Genomic DNA, 25,604 nt, shown 5'->3' with positions numbered 1-25,604 from the left:
TATATATATATATCACTAACAATTCAATACTAGGAAAATAGGCTTAGCCTAACTTAGGCCTATGAACGCGTAGCCTTGCCCTTGGTTAACTTAGGTTATGCATAGGTATTAAACTTAAGCCTAGAATATTTTAGTCAAATAACTTACATAGAATTGTACAAATACTCAAACACATTTGCAACATATTCCCAACACTGTAACTTTGGCAAAAAGGCATAAGAATGCAATATTGGCCTAGCTTGTAATATGAGTTTTAAGGAAGGCTTAAGCCTAAACTCAGCGTGGCTAGGTATGTTCTGGACAATAACTTAAAAGGTTATTTGCCTAAATTGACTCAACTATGTTTTTAAGGCCCGGCCAGTGATAATCACCAACCATGTTCGGACAAAGCATTGTATGCAAAACGACACATTCCGAGCCACTACTCGTGCTAACATCTCATCCTTTGATGACTGTAACCGCTTATGTAGACATCCATCAAACTCAGTGTATTAGTTATTTTAGTACACTGTAGGTGTGTGTGTGGGAAGGGGGGGGGGTTGCTTTTTTTTCACAGCATTTTCCAGGGACAACTATGAAACTATCTGAGTGGAGCACTTAAATAATACAAGCAAGAAAAATGTTTGCCATATGTCTCTCAGAGACTGGAAATGATATTAACAGACAATAAAAGTTGCATAAAACAATCCATTTGCTCGAGTCATTAGAGTTTTCAAAGTTGATTCTTAAGTCAGGAGTACCACTGTGGTCGCCATAACATGTCTCTGTACACCTACTCTTTCGAAAAAACGGTTAATATAAAATTCAATTCAAATGCGCATGTGCATGTATGTATGAAGACATACAAATGATCTGGCTTTTTACCGTACAAAGCAAAGTGCCTGTCACTGCTTAAAAACACGGCGATACACTGTGTCAGCATTCTTCATAGGTCAATTTCTATGGGTTGGACTTGACAACCAGTGGGGCGGTTTTGTTTTCCTATTTGTTTCATACTCTTACGTTGATTGGGTGTAAGACCACGCTGAATTTGGCTCCTGAATATTGAGACCGAGTCACCGCAGGGCAGCCCGATGATAGCGAACGAAATTCGTTACCCTATTTTCCAATTGGCATTTTGTCAGAAATACCAACTCCGGGGTTGACTCCGCTCAAAAACATTGCACAGCAGCAATTTGAATCAATCAAGAGGATTTGGTTCCTGGTGGGGTCTTGCATAGGTTTACTAGAGATATAACCACAGTACCAAACCGCTACACCACGCTTTCACTACTAAGTATCGGATGTGGGTAACGAGGAATCTGGGAAACTAAGACTAGCCTTTGAGTAGGATCGTATTCAGTCGAGACTTTAAACCTAAAACACTTTTGTCTGTTAAATCGGACTTGAAGGAGACGTTATTTTCTTGACTGGCTATTTTGGAATTTCGGCATTAATGGCGAGAAGAAACATTTCATGGCATTCTTATTGGACTCCGGATTATGGACATGGCCATTGAGTTGCAACCTTGAATCTTAAGTCATCACATAAAATAATGTATCAATTTCTAAAATTGTGATTTATTAAATTCCATGATTTGCTAATGATTCCTTCACCTGGTGGTTCAAAACTTCCTGCAAGATTAAATATAATCTTGTGATCTCATTTGAAGTACATAATAACAAGTATATAAAACCAAACCGACCATGATTGAAATTATGAGCACCACTAATGTACACATTGCCTGTAAACACGAACTGTACAAAAAATCGCAATAAGAAACAGAGAGAAATGTCTTCCATTGAAAAATGGGTGGGTGCGGTACGTGGTAATTGCATGTACCAGCATTCTATGGGATGTCGTCCCAGGGACACTTAGATGTGGTGCACTTCAATGTCCAAACAGGACCAACAGTTTGAATTGAACATACTGAAGTCTGTGTTGTGCTATATAAGAAAGGCGCATTATATATTATACTATTATAATTATATTTTAGGTATTAAAGGTTACCAGTTAACTGTTGTAAGTTGTCTGAGAAGGCCTTTGACCTTGATATAAGACTATTAACCTGCCACTTTAACATTTGACTTTTAGGGCTGAACAAGTCTAACACAAAATGACTTTAGAAAGTAAGCTTTTCTTTAATATCACATTGTTGGATGGTCATAGTACTAGTGTGACTGAAGGTTATTGCACCTATCAGTGCCAAATATGACAACAATTTTTGTCATCTTGGTCTTTACTGAATTAGTGATACAAAACATTAATATGCTCAATATTAATTTTTTTTTTTTTTATGATGGAAATTATCGAACTTTCTGGACAGAATTATTGGCTTTAATATAAATGTGTCCAGTGAGTCTGCAATCAAACTTCTTAATGATGACCAATTAATGTATGCCAATAGTCCTGAATAAATATTACGACCGCCAAAATGAACAGTGGCATTATGAGCCAGGTCAGACTAGGGAACAAGTATTTTGTTGCCCCACCCCCACCCACTCGTGGCACACTTTGAAGCCTTCAATTTTGTTCTTAAGAGTATTATGATACTGACAATACATTATTCCATATCGCATATTTTTCTTGAATCCCCTAATTAACCCTGGACCATGGGGGTGTAGCCCATTGACTTCTCCCCAACCCCTCTAATAAGGGTTGCCCACATGCTTGTAATGTTCTAACGGTGCTATCTTTCAAACCTTCTTGTATCATGTATTTAAGTACCCCTATATAATACAATCAACTAGTCAAATCTCCCACCACCTCTCACTGTTATTTATAGCATTTATCCGATAGCAACTGTTATAAAAAGAAAAATCAGCTCTCTGCCCTCCACCTTGTGTTCACTTCCTTCAATAATTTTTACAGAAAGCACATAATGTTGCGTAGTGGTATGAAAAAATAATTAATAATGTAAAAAATCTGCACCAACAAAATTTTGAATTTTGACAGTTAATTAATTTGCTTAGAATCATATACTTCAATCTAAGATATTTTGTGGTGCAATGTACAAAGAGCTATTTTCATGTCAAATAAAATATGCAGTGTCATATTTAGTTAAAACGTTTATTTATTCATCAATTTAAACTGGATTTCGGGAAATACTTGTAAAATGGTCCATCTTTGATGAATTTTGATGGGAATTGCAGCTATTTTCATGACTTCTTATGCCTATTAGAAGTGATTAGGACAATATTGGTCCTACAGTTGTGTCCGTAGACCTTAAATGTTACCTATCTTTCAAACCTTCTTGTATCATGTATTTAAGTACCCCTATATAATACAATCAACTAGTCAAATCTCCCACCACCTCTCACTGTTATTTATAGCATTTACCCGATAGCAACTGTTATAAAAAGAAAAATCAGCTCTCTGCCCTCCACCTTGTGTTCACTTCCTTCAATAATATTTACAGAAAGCACATAATGTTGCGTAGTGGTATGAAAAAATAATTAATAATGTAAAAAATCTGCACCAACAAAATTTTGAATTTTGACAGTTAATTAATTTGCTTAGAATCATATACTTCAATCTAAGATATTTTGTGGTGCAATGTACAAAGAGCTATTTTCATGTCAAATAAAATATGCAGTGTCATATTTAGTTAAAACGTTTATTTATTCATCAATTTAAACTGGATTTCGGGAAATACTTGTAAAATGGTCCATCTTTGATGAATTTTGATGGGAATTGCAGCTATTTTCATGACTTCTTATGCCTATTAGAAGTGATTAGGACAATATTGGTCCTACAGTTGTGTCCGTAGACCTTAAATGTTACCTATCTTTCAAACCTTCTTGTATCATGTATTTAAGTACCCCTATATAATACAATCAACTAGTCAAATCTCCCACCACCTCTCACTGTTATTTATAGCATTTACCCGATAGCAACTGTTATAAAAAGAAAAATCAGCTCTCTGCCCTCCACCTTGTGTTCACTTCCTTCAATAATATTTACAGAAAGCACATAATGTTGCGTAGTGGTATGAAAAAATAATTAATAATGTAAAAAATCTGCACCAACAAAATTTTGAATTTTGACAGTTAATTAATTTGCTTAGAATCATATACTTCAATCTAAGATATTTTGTGGTGCAATGTACAAAGAGCTATTTTCATGTCAAATAAAATATGCAGTGTCATATTTAGTTAAAACGTTTATTCATCAATTTAAACTGGATTTCGGGAAATACTTGTAAAATGGTCCATCTTTGATGAATTTTGATGGGAATTGCAGCTATTTTCATGACTTCTTATGCCTATTAGAAGTGATTAGGACAATATTGATCCTACAGTTGTGTCCGTAGACCTTAAATGTTACCTTTATATCACAGACCCACAAAGCGACTGGGAACTTCTGATTGAGTTCCTTGGCCAAATTGATAAGCCAACTTATGCCAAAGTACTATTTCGTTAGAATTCTTGCATGAACCCAATCCAATAATCAATTGCTAGGCCAAGTTTTCTAACCCTGCTTCAACACTTGTTAACAATAAGTCAGTATGTGTGTCGTCTGTGTGTGTGTATTTTCTTCTATATTTACAGAAAAACTACTATTTGAAGGACACTGAAGTAGTGGCATTGTTCATGTCACAAAATTACAGCTTTTAGTCCATTGAAGTTTTTCTCGGTGTCAGATACAATGGAGTCCGATGTTTTGGTTTCAGGGTGACCTCCGCCGAGTATTCCAGTTCTACACCAGGCACAAGGGTAAAATGAAACTTCTGTAACAGTTTAGCTATGATCACTTTTGCTTCAATCTATACAAGATAATAAAAAAAAATATTCAGGGAATAGTTTGAAACAAAAACAGACAGCAAACAGGCTATATTTCACTGCAACCTGCAGATGAGGGAGTAAACTGCACTTCCTGGGAGAAGAAACAAGAGAATGGGCAGGTGTTGGGGTTGTTGTGGCAGGGGAGGAGGAGGAAGAAGATAGTCCTGCCTTGACTTTCCAGAGATTTGAAAATTGTTGCCACAGCAGCACAAATTCTATCTCTTACTTGGCATCAATGCAAACATTTTATTTATATATTACAAAACACTTTTAACTAGACTTTTCATTTTATCCAAAAGAATAAAGAATAGTTGAAACAGGAGAAGTATCTCACCATTGCAAAATGTTGTCCAATGCAGACCCTTGGTCCAAGAGAAAATGGAAAATATGCATACAGCCGTCTGAAGAGAAATACAAAGAGCACATCTCGGTGAAGAAGCGACTTTATGTTGAGGTCAAAATGAAGAATTTGACTTCTCAGTATATTAAAGGAATATGGAATATCTCTGTAAATCTATTATAGAGTCCATCTCGTTTACTGTCAATGGAGCTAGTCAACTGAGAATCTAAAAGAGCTTTTTCATCATTGCAATCTCTAGATTTGAATTGCACCTTGAGAATAACCTGATATTGCTTAAAATTCAATACAAAGTACTAGAAAGATACAAATAAATGATCGGGTAGACAAAAATCGTAACCAGGTACCCTGTATCATTACCCGGTCGGGTAACAGGTACCGGAAACTCTGGACCGAATATTGAATAAAAAAGTAGCTAAACACAACGGAATAATGTAACAATGTTGAAATAGTAGGTAATTATAACAACAATCTACACTACAAGAGACTGATTTCTGCATTCGCATGCAGACCTACGGAATTATTGAAATCGTGAAAGCCCTCGCATAGCAGTAATGCTAGTTTTGTTTAAGAAAACAGGTACCTGTAATGTGCCTTTTTTGATGTGGGTACTGGAAAGTTCGATCGGGTACATGAATTAGGCTTACCAGTTACCTAGAGTAATTGTCAAGAATTTAAACATTCATTTCACGCTGACATAGTACAAATATTCACTGATACTTTTAATGCCATACTTACCTCCTATCCCCCCCCCCCCCACCACTCACTTCCACCTCCTCTCCCCCATATTCATCCACAAAATGCCTTCCAAGAGTTTTGGATAATAAGAACACTTTTGATTCAATGGAAATATTTCTCATTAGAAGACTTGAATGATTTTGAAAAACTGTCCTTACTGATGAACCCTTTATTAAAGAGCTCACCTGTTATGTTCTTCTCTAAATCTCTCTGGATCAAACTTTTCTGGATTGTCCCAAAACCTTTCGTCTCGTCCCAGAGCATAATGGTTCAGCTGTAACAAACACATCAAAAGATGATAACCAAAACTTGTTTTGTGCAAATGATCAAGTTTGACGGAAAAATAAAATAAACTTATAAATGAAGTCTATGTGGCCAAATCCAGCAACACTTAAACCACTTCCCCACCTCCCCCACCATTTCTACGTCAAATTTCAACAAACATTTTGGACAGTCACTCCAAAAGAGTTATCCACACTGAGATATTTAGTTGTCCAGTTTAATAATCCTCAATGGCTGTGAATAATTTAAAGAATCAGAGCCCCTAGGAGAATACTTTTGAAAACAACTAGCAATGTTTTGTGAGCTCAAATTTTGGGACCAATGCTGGTGACTTTTAGCGCTGCCCTTTTAAGTTACCATCTAGTGGCACCATGTGTCACTATTAACTGAGCCAAACATTACGTCCTGACTATGGTTTCTGCAACAAACTCATGACGAGAAATGACCAAGCTAGGCAAGATCTTCGACGGTTGAGAATTAGAAAATAAAACTTTCTATAAGCAATTTTTCGGTATTGACCATGTTGTTTTCATTTACTGCTAAAAAAAAAACCACAACGGGTGTAATGTTTGTCTTTGTCAGAGTGACACAAAGGTTTATAATGCACAAAGGTAGTTGCACCTCTACCTCATGTGTTTACAGTTCATAAAATTTGTATTGGTTTTTAATAGCAAAATAAAATGCAAAACTGATAATTAACTAACAAACAAATAAAATCATGGCTAGAAGTGAGCATGGTGGAAATTAAAACTTTAGACTTGTACAAATAGTAAGCACCTTACTACAACATATCACTGAAGGTCAATTGACCTATTCATGTGGAATAGATTCCACATGTTCATAAATGTTTTGTAGTGTTGTGTAATGTTGTACACATGCTTGGGAAACACTTGATTTAGTTGACACATGAAATCATAAAATCAGCATGTGCCTTGAATATTCAATCTGATGCCAGTTAAACCAACACTGAAAAGATGATGCAAGTCAGACAATCCAGTTGAAAGTGATTTACATATTTCTGACTATGACAAGTAAGCAACTCTATCTACCTCCTTCGTTCTACCATCAAGGCTCGCTATTTGATAGTAATTTTCCTTTAATAGCCTTTCTTTAGAACACCTGTCACTCAAATTTCAAGCTCTCATTCCAAAAGGATATCTTTGATTTACAATTAACAGTCTACCAGTGCATAATCGCCAAACCAATCCCTGCCGGACAGCTGTCCAAAACGAGCTTATATGACCTGTCACAGAGCCTAGAGCTCATGACCTAAAATTTCCCTTTACACCTAATGCCTGCTGTAGACTGATGTCTACATAGTTTTACACTTCTTTCCCTTACAGTTGAAATTTTCATGAAATTTTCTGCATAGATGGAAGCATGAAATGAAACAGAGATGGGAGAAAATCCTTTGCTGAAGGCAGTATTTCCTAGCCTGTCTATCAATTCCTTAAATTGAAATAAATAACTCCTGTCTCTTTTTCTTCTTTCAAACAGTTTAAATCCTGTTCTAGTCAAATATATCTGTTCCTTTATTAAATTTTTCAATCCACAATGAGCCTTGACATCATTTCAATTTGAAATGTTCTCTAAACATCAGAGATGAGCCTGTGGTAAAAAAAAAATCACAGAACTTTGCAAAAATTGCGGTATAGGCTCCAGTTTGCGTATGCTACAGAGTTTTAGGATAATAGTTTTTGTCCCAGAGGTAGAAAAGAAATCTCGGATATTTCGCAAATTCGCGGGAAAAGATCATTCCTGCAACACTGATACTAAAATGTAAAAGAAAGAGGAGATTGTAGTACCGCAACATGTGCACCGGCTGGAATCTTGTAGCCATTAACCACAAAGTCTCTGTCGACCGTCCTCTGTATTCCAGCAGCTGGTGGTGCCCATCGTAAGACCTCTTTCAGTACCTGCCAGGATCGAAACAAATTTCAAATGAGAGGCCATAACCAAGGTGGAAAAAAATTCACGTCCATTCATTTGAAAAATTTGTTATGATGGTGGTGACTCACTCTTCCTACTTTATCTTTCTCAAGGTATTTTTATCCCCCTTTTGACAGACAGACATGATTTTTAACATAAGAGGTATCATAAATCAATACAAAACAACTTGTTCTATTTTAACTGTAACTATTCTCTTTATTTGTTAAGTTCATACTGTTCATTTTTATTAATAAGTTCATGTTTTTGCACATTAAAACTCTTAGGCATTTAATCCCCTTCTTTATGTCAACCATTCTTTCACCACCCACCACATTCAGTCTGGTCACTAGTACATGTGTACCTAGGGTTACTATATTTGATGTGAAGAAAGGAGGACAACTTGTGAGAGTTGGGGTGGGGGGAAGTGTCAAAGTTTAACTGTCCACCCCCCTTTCTGGGAACAAATTGATTTTCGTATTAATAGGAATGATTAAACTCCAAATTACAATATGCGTTGTAAGTTGAAATCGGTTGAAGGACTGTTTAATACTACTGACAATTTGTCCTTTCTTGATTAGACTGGTTCTACTGGCGATATGGCTAAATCCCCCTAATGGATGTTAATGGTGGTACTCACAAGGTTCATATATTCTAATTTACAAGTATTGTCATACGTTATGGAATCATTGTCTCCGATGACAGCATCCACTTCCGCTTGTAGTCTGAAGAGCAAGGAGCAAGAAAAACATGAACTTTCATAGTTTTTATGACAAATAATGCCAAACACTACCATGTCTTTGGAGGAAAAGGAATGACATTCTGAATATGACCTTGAAAGAACCTATAGTTTTCAAAATCGTCATGGAATAAAATCAATATTACATTGCTGGAGCAATTAAATAAATGATGATAGGAGACTTAAGAGATAGTCAATGTTGTTGATTATTACAAGGCCCTTCTTTTAAGACTTACAAGATAGTTTCTTTGTTTCAAGAGCTGGGAAGTTTTTAAAGGTATTTGAAGGTTAGGTAATAGCCTATTTTCCTCACTTTTTGTAGATGTCTGGATGTCTTCCGACTATTTCATAAGTGAAAGACATCAACTGAGCAGTGGTTTCTTGTCCTGCAAGTAAAGAGAAATTCATGAAAAAACTAAAAGCAGGCAGATTTTACATAATGTCTTCAACATAGTAAATATTCTATCAATAAAAGAAAAGAAAATGCTATAGTTGTTTGATAATAATATACTGATTAAACTTCGATTACCAAATGTCTTCAATAGTAAGTAAGTAAGTAAGTAAAACTTTATTTCATCCCAAAAGGGAAATTACAAGCTCGCATATGTACATATAAGACAAATACAAGATGATAAATGGTAAAAAGACATAAGAATGGCAAACAAAGAGTTCACAGAATTAAAGTATAAAAGTATAAAGGCGTGATGATTAAACAAATGTCACACCAGTATAGATGGCAAGAACGGGAAGATAAAGCAGGCTACTATCGATTGAAACGACAATTAAAGAGCTTAATGCACTGAGGGATAAAGGAAGATTTGTGACGATTTGTTATTGCAATCGGAGGCCTCATCCGCCCACTCCGAGAGATTATTGCACTGCTGAGATTCAGAAACAATGGGTGATTCTCGTCGTCAAGGATGGCGTCGAGCTTAGACTCAATAACATGATGGTACATACACTCCATTGTGAGCTGGTCCCCACCCAGAATACGATTAGCCTGTCTGATAACACAATCAATGCGTTTCATATCATTAGCAGTCACATTACCACCCCGGCATGTCATACAATATCTCGACACGCTACAAATGACTGAGTTATAAAAGATAGTACGAATACGACTGTCAATGTCAAATTTACTCATTCTACGGAGACAGTACAATCTATGGTTTACTCACTTCACCAAATAATCAATATGCTCATGCCACGCCAGTTGATCATCAAAAACAACACCAAGATATTTGTAGGATGAGACTTGTTCTACGGGATTTTCTTGGATCACAACCTCTCTCGGTTGACCCTTGACCCTTCTGAAATCAATATTAATTTCCTTTGTTTTTTTAACATTAAGCTCCAGGAAGTTCTTGTCACAATATCCGACTAAATGATTAATTTCATCCAGATATTCACTCTCATCATCCTTTTTAATCAAACCGACTAAGGCTGTGTCATCTGCAAATTTAATTAAATGGCAACTATCAGACGAGGATCTCACATCCGACGTGTACAGAGTGAATAAAAATGGGGCTAGAACGGTTCCTTGTGGAGCACCAGTATTTGAGTATTGAACATCTGACATACAGTTGGATGAGCTAATGTAAACATATTGAGAACGATTGGTAAGGTAGTTGAGTATCCAAACAATGAGATCATGTGAAATATTCATATTTACATCTTGCCGGCCAAAACATGAGGTTGAATTGTGTTGAACGAAGATGAAAACTCAAAGAACATAATTCTGGCAGAATGACCTGATTTAGAATGTTCAAGGTGGGAATACAATTTCTCCAAGCAATTGAAGACCGCGTCCTCTGTATTGCGATGGGCCCTATAAGCATATTGTTGAGGATCGAGGTAGTCATCGACTAACGGCTTTATGTGCCGCAGTACAATTCGTTCACACGACTTCATCAGGACAAAAGTAAGGGCCACAGGCCGAAGGTCATTCATGCAGGATATGACAGGCTTTTTGGCTACTGGAATGATACAAGAGCGTTTCCATGATACGGGTATTGTTTTTGTACAGAATGAAAGATTAAAAATGTGAGTAAAAATGTCGGCAAGTTGATTGGCACAGGTTTTCAGTACCCGTGGTTTCAGTTGGTCTGGGCCGGCAGCTTTAAATGCATTTAAACAAGAAAATTCCCGATAAACTTCGCCCCTGGTTACACATAAGAAGGGTTTTTCTCCAGCACGGCCGTCTAATGACTCTCTGAGATGATCAGCCTGTGTAGAAAAGTCATGACAATCAAATCTGTTGTAAAAAAAAAAAAAAAAAAAACATTCAATGCGTTAGCGTAATCAATAGAGGTATCAGGCAAATATAATTTATGATTGTTAACCATGTACCCACTCATGGTTAACAATCATAAATCATATTTGCCTGATACCTCTATTGATTACGCTAACGCATTGAATGTTTTTTTTTTACAACAGATTTGATTGTCATGACTTTTCTACACAGGCTGATCATCAATAAAGGGCATGGAACCAGCATAATGACACTCAGGTTACCAAATGTCTTTCATTAGGGGTATGGAACAAGCACAATTACTACTGGACATCAATTTCCAGAAATTATTCTGGCCTCTCTACAAGGCTAGGGGAACTGATAACACGTAACAAAGTACCCATTGTGTGAGGGAGAGAGAGAGGATGTTTTGAATGGGGAGAGAGGAGATGTGAGAGATATGGTGGGGAGGGAAGGGGGGGTTAGAGGAGAGAGGATGATAGGTAGAGGAATGAGATGTGAAGGGGATGAGAGATGAGGTAATGTTGGGGTAAGAGAAGAGAGGAGGATAGCAATACATAACAGCAGAGTTCAAAGGACTGAACTGCTTCAAGTAGTAATGTCGAAAAAATTATTAAAAAGCACGTTGACAAAATGGAAAATACACCAACCTGCGACAAAAAATGTAACAAATTCATCAATCATTTGCTCCAATCCAAAGTTTCCTTTGAGACCAGATGAAGCTTGTAAAATGTGAGTCAAGATATCTTTCGGGTAATCTCTTCCTTCGTTCATGTCTGCCAGCCTCTCTAAGATACAATTCTTCCCCATTTTTCTGATAAGATCGATTGCATCTTGTGTTTTTCTAACGGTGTTTCTCGACGCCTCCCTCGGATCAAACTGCAAAGAGATGCGAAAAATTAAGACAAAATGATAATAGTAATGATCAACAAATAGTATAGAGACAGGTTTATTGCTTGTTTGATAGATTAATGATAATTTGTTAATTAGATTAATTAGATTATTAAAAAGGAGATAATAACCCAACTTTCACCTTTTGTAAATGTAATATAGTGCTTCTTCCCAAACAGCTAAGACAGATCTTGCTTCCTTTGGGGGGAGATCTCCTAGTCAATATTTGGTGTCCCGGGTGGCTGTCATTTTGTAAATCTATGATGTCATATCAACTTATCTACTTCCCACAAGACTATTAATAAACAAATTACCTGAAGAAATGAAATAACTGGCAAAGCAAAACAAGCTGGTTTGAGCGAAGTATGAGACCTACTCTCATAAATGGATTTCTAATCTGAGCCATGACACCCATAAAGGTCTGAGTTGCAGCCTTGCAGACGTACCCTTATAAATGGATTTCTAATCTGAGCCATGACACCCATAAAGGTTTGAGTTGCAGCCTTGCAGACCTACCCTTATTAATGGATTTCTCATCTGAGCCATGATACCCGCGAGGATCTGATTTGAAGCCTTGCAGTGCGGAGCATCACTGTTGGAGATGACATTGAGATCATTCAACCCGAAAGCCACCTGCATTGAATCGATATTAAAACAAACAACAGAAGATCAGCCATGATTTTTTAAATTTTTTTTAAAATATAAAATAGAGGGCCTATCATATTGATCCAGGTAAGTTATTCAATCAAGACAAATGAAGAGAAAAACAGAAAGTTTACAAATGATTCATCATGACAAACATGATTAATTGGTGGGTTAATGCGTGAACAGAAGGTTAATCCAACTTTACATAGCAGATTATGTATCTTTTGGCATTCCTTTTTCTATACCCCAAGTTGTTATTTTTTGAACATTAAATTTCACTTTAAACGAGGTAAGCTTGATACAAAATCATCATTGAGTACCCAGGCTCAGTAAATCATGAGTATATATGCTGTCTCTTAAATGAACACACTTTATAATAAGAATAGTAGCTCACCCAATACCTAAATATGGAATACAATTAACCAAAAAATGGAAAAATGACTAATGGCTAAAAGCAAATACTCCACACCATTGTGACAATCCAGTTGAAACAGTTTAAATTCACTTGTGGTTCTTTCAAATATCAGTTTGATATAAAACTATATTTCAGCTTCTAAATTGAATTTGCTTTACACTATTTTACACTGTGGGAAGAAGCCTGGCAGCATCATGTTACCTTTGCTAAGATGTCCATGGCAACCTTATTAAACTCTTCAGCCATTAGTATTTCCGTCTTTCCATCTGCCTTTGGTTTCAGGTATGTGATCAACTCATCCACACTGTTGTTGTATTGGTACATTAAATCTATCAGATACCTAGTAGAGACCAAGGCAAATCAAAATTTTCATTCACATGTTAAGAAAATAATAATTTAAGGAGCTTGTCTTCAATGGATATTTTGATTGGTAACAAAGGCAAAATAAACAAAAAAACATCAACAAACAAACAAAGGACGAAATCACAAGCAACCAAGGACAAACAATGTTACCTACAGACAAGCAGCTGTACAAGTAGGCTCTCCAGCCATGCACAAAATAAAAAAAAAGGCGCTGCCACAATGGTCCTATATCTAGTTCTGCGAAACGGGACAAGCACAATCACAGCAAGTCAGTACTGTATGTTGATCACTAGTAGTATAATTATTGAGATCATTTGAAGCATATTGATACGTTTATATGTATATTATTGAACTTTCATGTCAAACTAATTTTGTTTCAATTGTCATTATTGCCATCAATGTTTATGCATAATTTGGATACTCCTCAATCTGGCTACGGTATTAAAGATAGTAATCAGCCATGGTTAAAACCAGTCCAACACTCTCAATGATGAGTACTGTATGTTATTTACCGAACGCTCCAATCCAGAATGTTCTGTGTCCCAGAAAGTTCTTCATTTGATCACATTTATTCCATACCCAAATCTCATAATTGTCATTGTCCATAAAGTGGGGCAAATTTCGTACAATAACAGGTTATCGAGTGACTTGTTGTCCTTTCACCATACTGTCCTTGAACTGTTACATGCGGTACCCACGTCCATGCAAAATACATGTTTTTATTTGTCCACAACTTCCATGCAGTCACAAAACTTGGCAAGATTTGTCTTGTTATGCATCAAACTTGATTTTATAGGTTTCAATGCATTCTTCTTTATTTACTCTTGTCAGGTGATAGTAATGATCAAAATGGTATACACGCAAATGAGCAAATCTTTTGTTTCCTTGACCTTTGCTCAACCCTGAAAATTCCACTTTAAGTATGTGCAAACCCTTACTGTTGTAGGCTAATTACCTGTGATATGTTACCACCATCACATAGATATGAAACAAAAAGACTTTGACACTTACTCTTTAAGCTCCTTACTCTTTGTACTTTAACACTGATAAAACAAACAAACAAACAAAAGAATGATTGAATGAATGAATGAATGATTGATTGATGAAATCATAAAATGAACAGACATACCCTCTTTTAAAAGCTGGATTAAACATCTTTCTCTTCTCTTCCCACCTTTCGTTGTCTAATTCGCTGAAGAGGCCACTTCCTACCAGACGTTTACCGAATACGGTTTGAAATACATGATATAACTCGTACGGCTTGCTTGTTTTTGTATTGATTAACATTTCCTGAAATGTGTGAAAAGTGAGTCGAGTAGAGATTTGCCTTACTCTGACGATTATGATTGAGAAAATGCATGTATGCGTCATTGGAAATTAAAGTAAGCTTTTCACAAAGACGAGATGCAGTACAACAATCGAGAAAACGGTTGGCGACATGAAAACATACCAGCATTAAAAAGACTACATTCCAGGGTTATGTTTGAATGGTGTTGGGATTTTTTTTGTTGCTTCTGTCAAATTTTCATTCAAGGGTTAAAATGGTGCTGAGAAATTATTATTATCATTATTTTGTTTTTACTATAATTCTGTCATTATTGGCAGCACTTAAATCTTCAAGGTTTGAAAAGGTCATCAAAGTTTTCTCAAACTGTCATACCATCCTCTGCTTTATGCTCTTACATGTTTCAAATGGCATACAAAAAGGTTTGGAATGCATTTCATACTTCTAAAGACCTTATAAAAAACCTCTTTAAGAAAATAGACAAATATTTACCAGTAACAAGTTAATGCCTGTCATCCAAAACATTGATGTTAAAGTCGACCATACATTTGCAACACCAATAGGTAACAGCACTTGAATATTAATGTTCTTTTAGTTGTTACAAACTTCCTGCCCATCCCCCCCCCCCCCTCATTGCCATATGCCCCAGAGCAAAAGAAATATCCTATTAAAGAAAAAAATAATAATAAGTGCATAATATTTTTAAAAGGCCAAACGATGATGTTTGGAGTTTGGTGAGTATAACCCCTTACAAAGACACTAGTATTTGTGTTCTTATTTTTCTCCCACTGTCTTTGAGTACCCTGTATCTTTGTTCAATCTTGAACCGAAAGAAATATTAACCACAAGAACATAATCATTAGCTCACTGGATTCACTTATAAAGTTGTTTTAATTACACTCACCCTCACAACGGAAGGCTCCAGGCAAAAAACAGTTGCCATATCGAAGACATGCATCACAAAGACAGTGCCATAGGTTTTTTGCCTATAGGTGTGAAGAAGAAGAAGAATGTTAACAGGTTGAAAGATGGTTCCTTATCCATGGATATATAACCAACCGGTTGAAAGGTGGTACTTATCCATCAAGATATACCAACAGGTTGAAAAGTGGTTACTTATCTATCAAGATATAACTGACAGGTTGAAAGATGTTTCTTTATCCATCAAGATATAACCAACAGGTTGAAAGATGGTTCCTTATCCATCGATATATAACCAGCAGGTTGAAAGATGGTGCCTTATCCATAAAGATATATCCAACAGGTAGAAACATGGTTCCTTATTCATCCATATATGACCAACAGGTTGAAAGATGGTTCCTTATCCATCAAGATATAACCAACAGGGTGAAAGATGGTTCCTTAACCATCAAGATATAACCAACAGGTGGAAACATGGTTCCTTATTCATCTATATATGACCAACAGATTGAAAGATGGTTCCTTATTCATAAAAGATATAGCCAACAGGTTGAAAGATGGTTCCTTATCCATGGATATATAACAAACAGGTGGAAACATGGTTCCTTAGTCATCCATATATGACCAACAGGTTGAAAGATGGTTCCTTATCCATCAAGATATAACCAACAGGTTGAAAGATGGTTTCTTATCCATGAATATATAACCAACAGGTGGAAAGATGGTTACTTATCCATCGATATATAACCATCAGGTTGAAAGATGGTTCCTTATCCATCAAGATATAACCAACAGGTGGAAACATGGTTCCTTATCCATGAATATATAACCAACAGGTGAAAAGATGGTTCCTCATCCATCGATATATGACCAACAGGTTGAAAGATGGTTCATTATCCATCAAGATATTACCAACAGGTGGAAACATGGTTCCTTATTCATCTATATATGACCAACAGGTTAAAAGATGGTTCCTTATTCTTATAAGATATAGCCAACAGGTTGAAAGATGGTTCCTTATCAATCAAGATATAACCAACAGGTTGAAAGATGGTTCCTTATCCATGAATAAATAACCAACAGCTGGAAAGATGGTTCCTTATTCATCAATATATAACCTACTATTATTAGAGAAAGTAAACTGACCACTAATGCAGTTGCATCATCTCATTGGAACAGTCAATTCAAGTGACAGTCACAAGTCACAAACCATGGGACGTATAAACTAAGCAGACTTTATCCAAAAGTTGGAACATTTATCTAACATTTTCGGAGCTTGCCAAGTTATTCCTTTTAACATCAAATCTGTAGCCCTGGCCACATTCATGCATTCTAAGCATTATTTCAGAGGGGTGGGGGTCTGGTAAGACATGGCTCAGTCTCTTCATGGAATATCCTGGGTCAATTAAAGCAACACATGGCACTGCTAGTTTTAATGTAGCAAACACTCCGTGTTTAAACCAAATCGACTGAAATTAATCAAAGAACACTGTCCTATTTTCTCACTGATGCATACAAACGTATTTGATACTGATATAGCGCTGCTACATCGAGATCGTAGTGCTTTGACAACTTAGCCTTGGTCATTGGTAACTTGTCACACCAAAGTGTGCGCAATTCAATCAATCTCTCCTGGGGCACCACAGTGCACCACAACCACGCGTCCCCCGGGGGACTTCCCATAGGGTGCAGCCACAAACCGGCGCACGCAACTATATTTACAAGTTACCTCGCAAGTCCCCATTTATACATCTGGGTGAAGAGAGGCAATGGAGATAAAGTGCCTTGACCAAGGACAGGCCAGGGCTCGAACCTGTAATCCTTAAATCACCAATCCACTGCCTTTACCACAACGCCCCCACTCATAGATGTTACTTCATTACATATTCCACTCAACACTTCCAGATCTAATCACTAAACATGTTATTAATCACAGATTCAAACACCAATATATTTCCATTTTGTATCTATTTTGTATATTGATTTTACCCATTCCAAAATTACACAGTTAAACTGCACGGCTACAACGATTCAAACCTTTCTTCTAGTAGAATGACTAAGGGAAAAAAACCTTACACTGACAAACAAAGATGAACTGGTGTGCAGGGTAAACAAAAAAGTTGACCTGCATGGAAACATCCCCAAAAAACAGGCCTTAAATAATCAGTGAACTATTTTAATTTTAGTTTGTTTGCTGTAAATTTTTCTGCGATACTTTGTTCTATAAATCTCTCTGCATAACCTGATGTAGCATGAATTATCACAAAGACCAAGATTTTTAAAAATTTTATACATGCGATCTGGCAACATTGGCAGAGTGTGTGACATCAATAGCAGTGATAGCAACTGGGCTTTGCTTCTCTTCATAAAGTACTTCAATTCAGAGAGACATAAAGCATTTTTACGAACAGCTTTTGGATCTCTTTAATGCAGTCACAGAATTCAGTTTACACCTAGACAGCCAAGCATACATTCAAAGTGTAATATACTTCCAGGAGAAATGTTATGTACTAATTAAGGAAGAGTTTATTCAGGTAAAAATATTTCACTTCAAAACAGCCGTACCAAGGGAAAGGGAAAAAGTGATATCAATGAGCTTTTGAACTAGCGATGGAAACATTTCTGACTTTCTAATGATAATTATAGGTATATATAGATGTATGCCTAGACTATCCCTTTAAGGAATTTAACAAATAAGACATGTAAACATAAATGACTTGTACAGTGCACAGCATGTCTGCTGTTAATCATCAATGTAATGCACCAACAATCAGCACGAAAGATTTCAATCTAGCAAAGAAACATGTCACTATTCTTTCAAAATAAGAAAAATACTTTAACTTTTTATGCATGTTGGGATGAGGATTTTTTAGCCATCATAGGGAAGGGGGGGGGGGTGGGGAGGGAACTCGTGTTTTTACCAATATAATGCCGGTGCATTTGCTGGTAAAATCTTTTCATAATTTGTCGTTATTAAATCTTTCTGAAAATCTGAAGTGTACATGTACAATCAACCTATGTTATTAGTAAATTCTTTAATCTGTAATGTAACAGGCAGAAAAGTTGCTGACAAAATTTTAAAAAATAAGTTACCATTTTACAATCAGCATTGAAAAATGTCCTCCTTTCTTGGCAACCTCTGCGAAATCAATTGCATGACCCCATATGAAACTGAAAGATACAAAAGGCTTATTAAAATTAAGGGGATTAAGAGTTAATTAGTGATCATTTTAGCAAATCAGCCAGTCATTTTAACAAGACACAGCTGAAGTCCTGTAAACATGTAATGACATCTGTAGTGGGCTCCAGCCAAGACAATAAATAAGCAGTCTTATTTCAAGTGTCAAGTTATTTTCTGTGTGTATTTCTTTAACCATAAAAACTTCAAAACTGAAAAGGAGATGTGAAAAACCTTAACCATTACAAGAAAATTAAAGTGCTGTTTGTCAAATTACAATACTGTCTGAATCTTAAAGTGCTTAAAATTCTAAACAATGAAGCAATCATGAATCGACATTGCATATAAGCACACACAGCAAACAATATGCATTTAGCCCCAAGACAATAGGCTTCGGCCTTAATTGTAGCACACTGCAGTTATAGCGGAGGGAACAACGTATTACACACTGTAGGCCTACTGTACATATGAGCATGACCAGGATGCGATACTAGGGAGAGCGAGACTTGCACATTTCAACAGGCCCTCAAGAAAATACATAGAGCCACAGTAAATAGATTATTTTAAACATTTGTGACCTTCAAGCTAACATATAAACAACATTTCAAATTCATAACTTCGGGACTGAACCTACTAATGTAATAACTTCTTCGGACCAGAATGGCATTAGCCTGGTAGATCCATAACAATACATGAATTTTTTAGAAAAGAAATGTGTGGGAAGCCGATACGGCAGCCACTGGCACATTGCTCATCGAACAACCTTAAAGGCATTGAAGAATCGCCCCAACCCTGTGTCGCGCTCTGAAAAAAGTTAACTTTCCGTTGCTTGCAAATGACAATTTCTTCTTGTCGCTACAAAATGCAGACAGTAATGAAACATGACACCTTGTTATCATTTATCTAGACCTGAGATGCCCATGCTGATATGTACACTGTGTTGTGGGTATTGACCTTAGCTGTACATGTATTGACTGTGCACTAGTGTCTAGATACCGACGGTACCTAGCAAGCTGCGTGTGTGTATCGATGGTGGTGTCTAACACTTCTGTTATACCTCATTCGAAACTAGGTCAGATTACCGGCATGAGACGTTGCTTTGTGCGCGAGTCTTCACACCCCTTAATGGACGGCGACTGTAACAACATCCACTGGACTGAGAAAGTCAAAAGACACATCTGTACGACTGCATGACGCCTTTCTAAAATCTCGCAGAATTTGATTCACTTATCACAATTTTGTTCCCAAGAAGATGTTCATACTAGTATCAATCACATACATGCTTCAGCAAACTGGATTCTGTTAAAGAATTTGAACTGCAACCCATAACATGAAATGGAACTTGACAAGTCCTGATCTGAATAAGAGCTATCTCTACAACATCAATTGCATATGACCCCACATGAAACAAAAAGATGCAAAAGGCATTTTAACATTATTTTGCCACCTTGGCAGAAAGCCTACAATTTTAAATCAAATGTAAAACAAGCTACTTTGTTTTGGCACAAAGAAATAGTTTCTATGTAAGGTGTATTAGAATTAATCAGTAATCATTTAATGAAAAGCAGTCAGATAATTAAATAAGACACAGCTGACTGTAAACATGTTATGACATGTATCCATTGGACTGAGATAGTCGAAAAGGAACATTTGTACGACTGCATTACACCCTTCCAGATCTGCTGAATTTGATTCAGTTATCAAAATTTTGATCCAAGAAACATTTTCATACTCAGTATAAACCACATGTATGCTGCAGAAAACTGGAACTTGTTAAAAAATTTGAACTGCATCTCATAACCAGAAATGAAACTTGGCAAGGCCTGATCTAAACCAGGGCTCAAGTGAAGGCTTTGTTAGAGGCAAGAAAATTTGTTTTTAAGAGCAAGTTAGGAATTAGTCTTGGCTTTTTATTGAAATTGCATGGTAAATTTTCAGCTTATAAAATGGCACTTATGAAATTGTTTCAATATTTTGAATGAGCAACATGAAGGCATTTTCCAATGCAAGAGAAAACACATACAGGTATGAGAGAAAATTGGAACTTAATATTTTGTATTCCCCACACTTTCAATTTAGCATGTACTGAACTCTCAGATGTCTGATTAATAAATCGTAGTTCAACAAACAAGATCATTATAAGGGAAGGGTGAGTGGAAATTGTTTTTGTAAGCAACAGATAATTTCTTATTGCAGTAAGACAATTGGTAAGTACACCCAAAATTTGCCGTCGGTTACACAGGGAATGACAAAAACCGCCTAAATTTATTGATTCATTGATTTGAGATCAGTCCTTTCATTTACCTGCGCTTCTTTGGACATGGTAGATGCCTGTATTTCCTTCGTACGTATAGAATCTTCACCAGCAAGAAAAGACACGATGAGCAAAGGACGATGATAACCAGTATCACAGCGAGAAACAGTAACCTCAAAAACATTGTCAAACCTTTTATTCTGTTGTATAAATAACCTGTGAAAAGAAACAGAAAATTTTTCCTTGGGCATTACATAATATAATTCAAGACTGATAACACAGAGAATCACTCAGTGATGCACTCTGGGCAGTTGTGCAAATGGTCACAGAATTGAGCTTCAAGCTTGCTGACTAGATATGCTATACCCACTCCCAAGCACACCCCACCCCCCTCCCTTCCCTCCCTTGCGACTCAGAATGACTATATCAAATAGGCTAGAAGATATATGGTAAATGAAATTTATATGTGCTGATAACAAAGGTGCAAGTCGATGAAAACTTGTCATTAAATACAAATAACAAATTTGCGTTTTGACTTATGTTTCTGGTTTTGTTTGAAGGAAGCCCCGTCCGAAGATCGGCACTGTGTTGAAAAATGCCCAATCTTTCCACAGCTGTTGCAAGTTTTTCCACTGGCGGGGCAACCATCCCTTCCATTAGGATGTGGGTACACCCCACCACAGAAGTGACACTTTTGGTTTGTACTGGTAGATGGTTGCTTAGGCTTCCCTCAATTATGTTTTTGTGTGTTATGTGAGGTGACTTTGCGAACTGGTTCAGAATGACCAGAATCCTCGATTCCTGATGCTTGGAACTCTGATAAATCCATGGCTAATAAATCATTCAGTTTTACAGGTGCTCGTAGTGCTGATCTGTGTAGTTTGTTGGATTTGCACGTTTGTACTATGTGCGCTTTGATTTCACTGTCTACGTCTGCGAATTCGCATGTCGACGCCAACTGCTTAAGTCGCGTGTAATAATTGTCGACAGTTTCCTCATCCTTTTGTCTGGCCAACCTTAAAAGGTACACTTCATACTCTGTGTTCTGTTGAGGTGTGAAGTAGTCTGATTAAGCTTTGACTGCTTTGTCATAATCCGTGGTTTCACCACGGTCTGGTAATGTATCATACACATCATAGGCTGCTTCTCCAATAGAGTGCAGGAGGAGTGCCCGTTTGCGTGTGTCGTCTTTAATATCCAAGGCTATTAACAAATTCTCAAACCGGGTGTTCAACTTTTTCCAAAGTGGTCTAATTGCATGAATGTCCACAGAAATATCCAGTGGAGGAAATGATGGTAAAGCTGCTTGGGCTGCCATTACGGTAGAATGAGAAAGTTAAATCAAAACACACACTTTACCTCGTCGCCAGTATAATGTTCCGATAAAAACACACAACTAAGTATATCTGTACACTAATTAATATATTGATCCTTACTGCTTGGTTGTATATGATAAAGTCCTAATAATAATAATATGAGCTACCAAAGTCCTGCATACCAGTAGCAGGGGTCAAGAAGGTTAGGGAGTAACAGTACTATCCCTGTGCTATCATTGGCAGAGGAGAGAGAGGGCCAAGGCATTGGTTACTAGGGGTGATTAGAAATGGTACCAGACAGTGCATGGGTTAAAGGGACAGATCATTTAACTGGACAAAATGATATTAGAACATTACACTTGTGATCACCTTTTTTAACGCAATTTTGATCTTAATACTGATAGCATCATTAGATGCCAACAATATACATCCTTGAACATAGTCTAACAAACATAGTGACATGTTACAATACTCCCCTTCACTACTACTAATGGTACTACTAGTACTAGTTTAGGCCTAATTATAATAATAATGATAATAATACTAGTAATAATAGGAATTTATAAAGCGCAAAATGCAAAAGCCTCTAAACGCTAACTAAGACCAAGACATAGCTTTAAGTTTAAGTTATAGGCCTACTAGGCTAACCTCAGCCAGCAGAGTGTAATCTAAACCAAAAATAATGCCTAATCTTACTTCTTAGGCTAGCTAGCTTGCTACGCTAACCTTGGTTAGTCCATTTTTTCACATTTGTGTTCTTAAATTCGGTTAGTAATTGTGTAGGAATACAAACCTGATATATAGTTAAACTGGTAGAGTAGTAGTGACGTGGTACCTTGTAGTTGTAGAACTTCAAGTTCAAGTTACACAAACTTCAATCGCTATTGCCCCCGCAACTTGGAAGCTGTTCAAACTTTGATAGAACCGAGTATGACAACAACAAATTTCATGAATTTCTCATGGCTATCTTCATTCTACTGCTAGTTACAAAGAATGCGCAATAACGTTTAAATGTTGCACTCTGATGTCTGACTGGTTAGTATCATCACGGATAGTTAGTTCCAAGGTGTTAGTTCCAAGGTGTTAGTTCCAAGGTGTTAGTTCCAAGGTGTTAGTTCCAAGGTGTTAGTTCCAAGGTGTTAGTTCCAAGGTGTTAGTTCCAATGTGTTAGTTCCAAGGTGTTAGTTCCAATGTGTTAGTTCCAAGGTGTTAGTTCCAAGGTGTTAGTTCCAAGGTGTTAGTTCCAAGGTGTTAGTTCCAAGGTGTTAGTTCCAAGGTGTTAGTTCCAAGGTGTTTCGACAACACAGCTAGTTGACCTCTAACGTCATTTCCGTTTCATATTCGCTGATCGTATTGTGGAGTTTTCGGATGTGTTGGGGATAGAGATGAAGATGCTAGTTACTTTTAGAGCATTGTTAAAACGAAATGCATGAAATCAAGTAAAGAAATGATGGAAAACAAAACACTCAGTGTGCGGTGCTAACTGTTGGCATCACTAAGGTAAGCAAAACCCTCAGATCTAGGCCCTTGGTAAACATGGTACACGAAACACTCAGTTTGCTGTACCAGGTGTTTGAATCACTGTGTCTGTGATGTGGTAAGTGAAACATCCTGCATGGAATTCCAAGTGTTTGAATCACTGTGTCCTGGTTAGTGAAACCCTCAGAATGCAATACCAAGTTTTGTTGTCGAAACACCTTGAAACTAACCTCAACTAGCTGTATTGTCGAAACACCTTGACACTAATCCCAGTGAAACCCTCAAGATGCAATACCAAGTTTTGTTGTCGAAACACCTTGACACTAGCCTCAACTAGCTGTGTTGTCGAAACACATTAACACTAACGTCAGTGAAAACCTCAGAATGTAATATCTAGTTTTGTTGTCGAAACACCTTGAAACTAGCCTCAGTGACCCTTACTCAAATTCCATATCTGGTTTTATATCTGGCTATATCTGGATAGATAAAGTTTGATATGGCCATATAAAGCTAGATATATCTTGATATAATTGTAATCTAGATATCCATATCAAGTTTGATATGGCCATATAAAGCTAGATATATCTTGATATAATTGTAATCTAGATATCCATATCAAGTTTGATATGGCCATATAAAGCTAGATATATCTTGATATAATTGTAATCTAGATATCCATATCAAGTTTGATATGGCCATATAAAGCCAGATATAACTGGATATAGAGTCAATCCAGATACGCATATAAAGTTTGATATGGCCATATAAAGCCAGATATATCTTGGTATAATTGTAATCCAGATATCCATATCAAGTTTGATATGACCATATAAAGCCAGATATATCTTGATATAATTGTAAACCAGATATTCATATAAAGTTTGATATGGCCATATAAAGCCAGATATAACTGGATATAGAGTCAATCCAGATAGGCATATCAAGTCTGGCCTAATAAAGATATAAAGCCAGATATAACTGGACATAGAGTCTATCCAGAGGAAGCAGGTCACTTCGCCCAACAACCATCATACGAAGTAACCTAACCCCAAAATAAATCAATTGAACTAGTGAACTAATTTTGCGAAATGGCCATGCTGGTTGGGCGAAATGACCATGCTGGTTGGGTGAAATGACTATGATGGTTGGGCGAAATGACCATGCTGGTTGGGCGAAATGACAAGGCTGGTTGGGCGAAATGACCAGGCTGGTTGGGCGAAATGGCAGTTCGGCGAAATGGTAGTGGGGCGAAGTGACTAGAAAGCTATCCAGATATGCAGATAAAGTTTTATCTGACCATATTAAGCCAGATATAACTGGATATACATAAAAGACTGTATGCTCTTACTTAGTGTGTTTTTCATAGAGATTTACATTGCCCTATATTGTTGAATTTGTGGTACTGCACATACTTCAATGGTAAAGCACTTACAGTGCACACTAAGTCAAAGGGGGTATAAATTGGCTACTTGATCTATCTGGGTTGCTAGGTAACCACAGGGTCATTGATGGAAAAAGGATGACTCAGAGGGTAATTCAGTGTGAACATGGAGGTAAAAATTAACAGATACTGAATGGAACATATATCGCCCTCCTGGAACTTATTTACTAAAGCAAATATATCAAATAAAGGAATAGCACAATGCAATTTAGTAAGAATAAAGAACTCAACCTTCAAGTATTATTTTAAAATGTACATGTGGTACCGCGCGATGCCAGTTTGAAGTTTAAGTAAGTATACTTTTACAATACAGTGTATACACAAAGACTCTCGTACAAGTAAAATATCTGTCAGAGCGT

The 25,604-nt window shown here is 36.7% G+C and overlaps 2 protein-coding genes across 2 annotated transcripts in view; one reads left to right on the top strand and one right to left on the bottom strand.

The window, feature by feature from the left end:
- LOC139970900 (uncharacterized) overlaps positions 1 to 25,604 on the top strand; it is a 142,432-nt gene that overhangs the window by 35,701 nt on the left and 81,127 nt on the right. The gene's annotated exons all lie outside the window — the stretch shown is intronic.
- LOC139971919 (cholesterol 24-hydroxylase-like) lies at positions 66 to 24,357 on the bottom strand. Its single transcript, XM_071978763.1, has 14 exons — positions 23,119 to 24,357; positions 21,060 to 21,225; positions 18,671 to 18,748; positions 15,561 to 15,642; positions 14,501 to 14,661; positions 13,210 to 13,348; positions 12,465 to 12,581; positions 11,708 to 11,936; positions 9,120 to 9,192; positions 8,708 to 8,792; positions 7,947 to 8,057; positions 6,045 to 6,133; positions 5,098 to 5,164; positions 66 to 4,744 (listed from the first exon to the last, which is right to left on the bottom strand). The coding sequence occupies exons 2-14, from the start codon at positions 21,191 to 21,193 to the stop codon at positions 4,592 to 4,594; spliced, it is 1,518 nt and encodes a 505-aa protein (XP_071834864.1). The 5' UTR covers positions 21,194 to 21,225; positions 23,119 to 24,357; the 3' UTR covers positions 66 to 4,591.

The sequence above is a fragment of the Apostichopus japonicus genome, chromosome 8, assembly GCF_037975245.1.
Source record: "Apostichopus japonicus isolate 1M-3 chromosome 8, ASM3797524v1, whole genome shotgun sequence".
Taxonomy (NCBI): domain Eukaryota; kingdom Metazoa; phylum Echinodermata; class Holothuroidea; order Aspidochirotida; family Stichopodidae; genus Apostichopus; species Apostichopus japonicus.
Note: the sequence above shows the minus strand (reverse complement) of the source record. Positions and strands in the feature narration are given on the sequence as shown.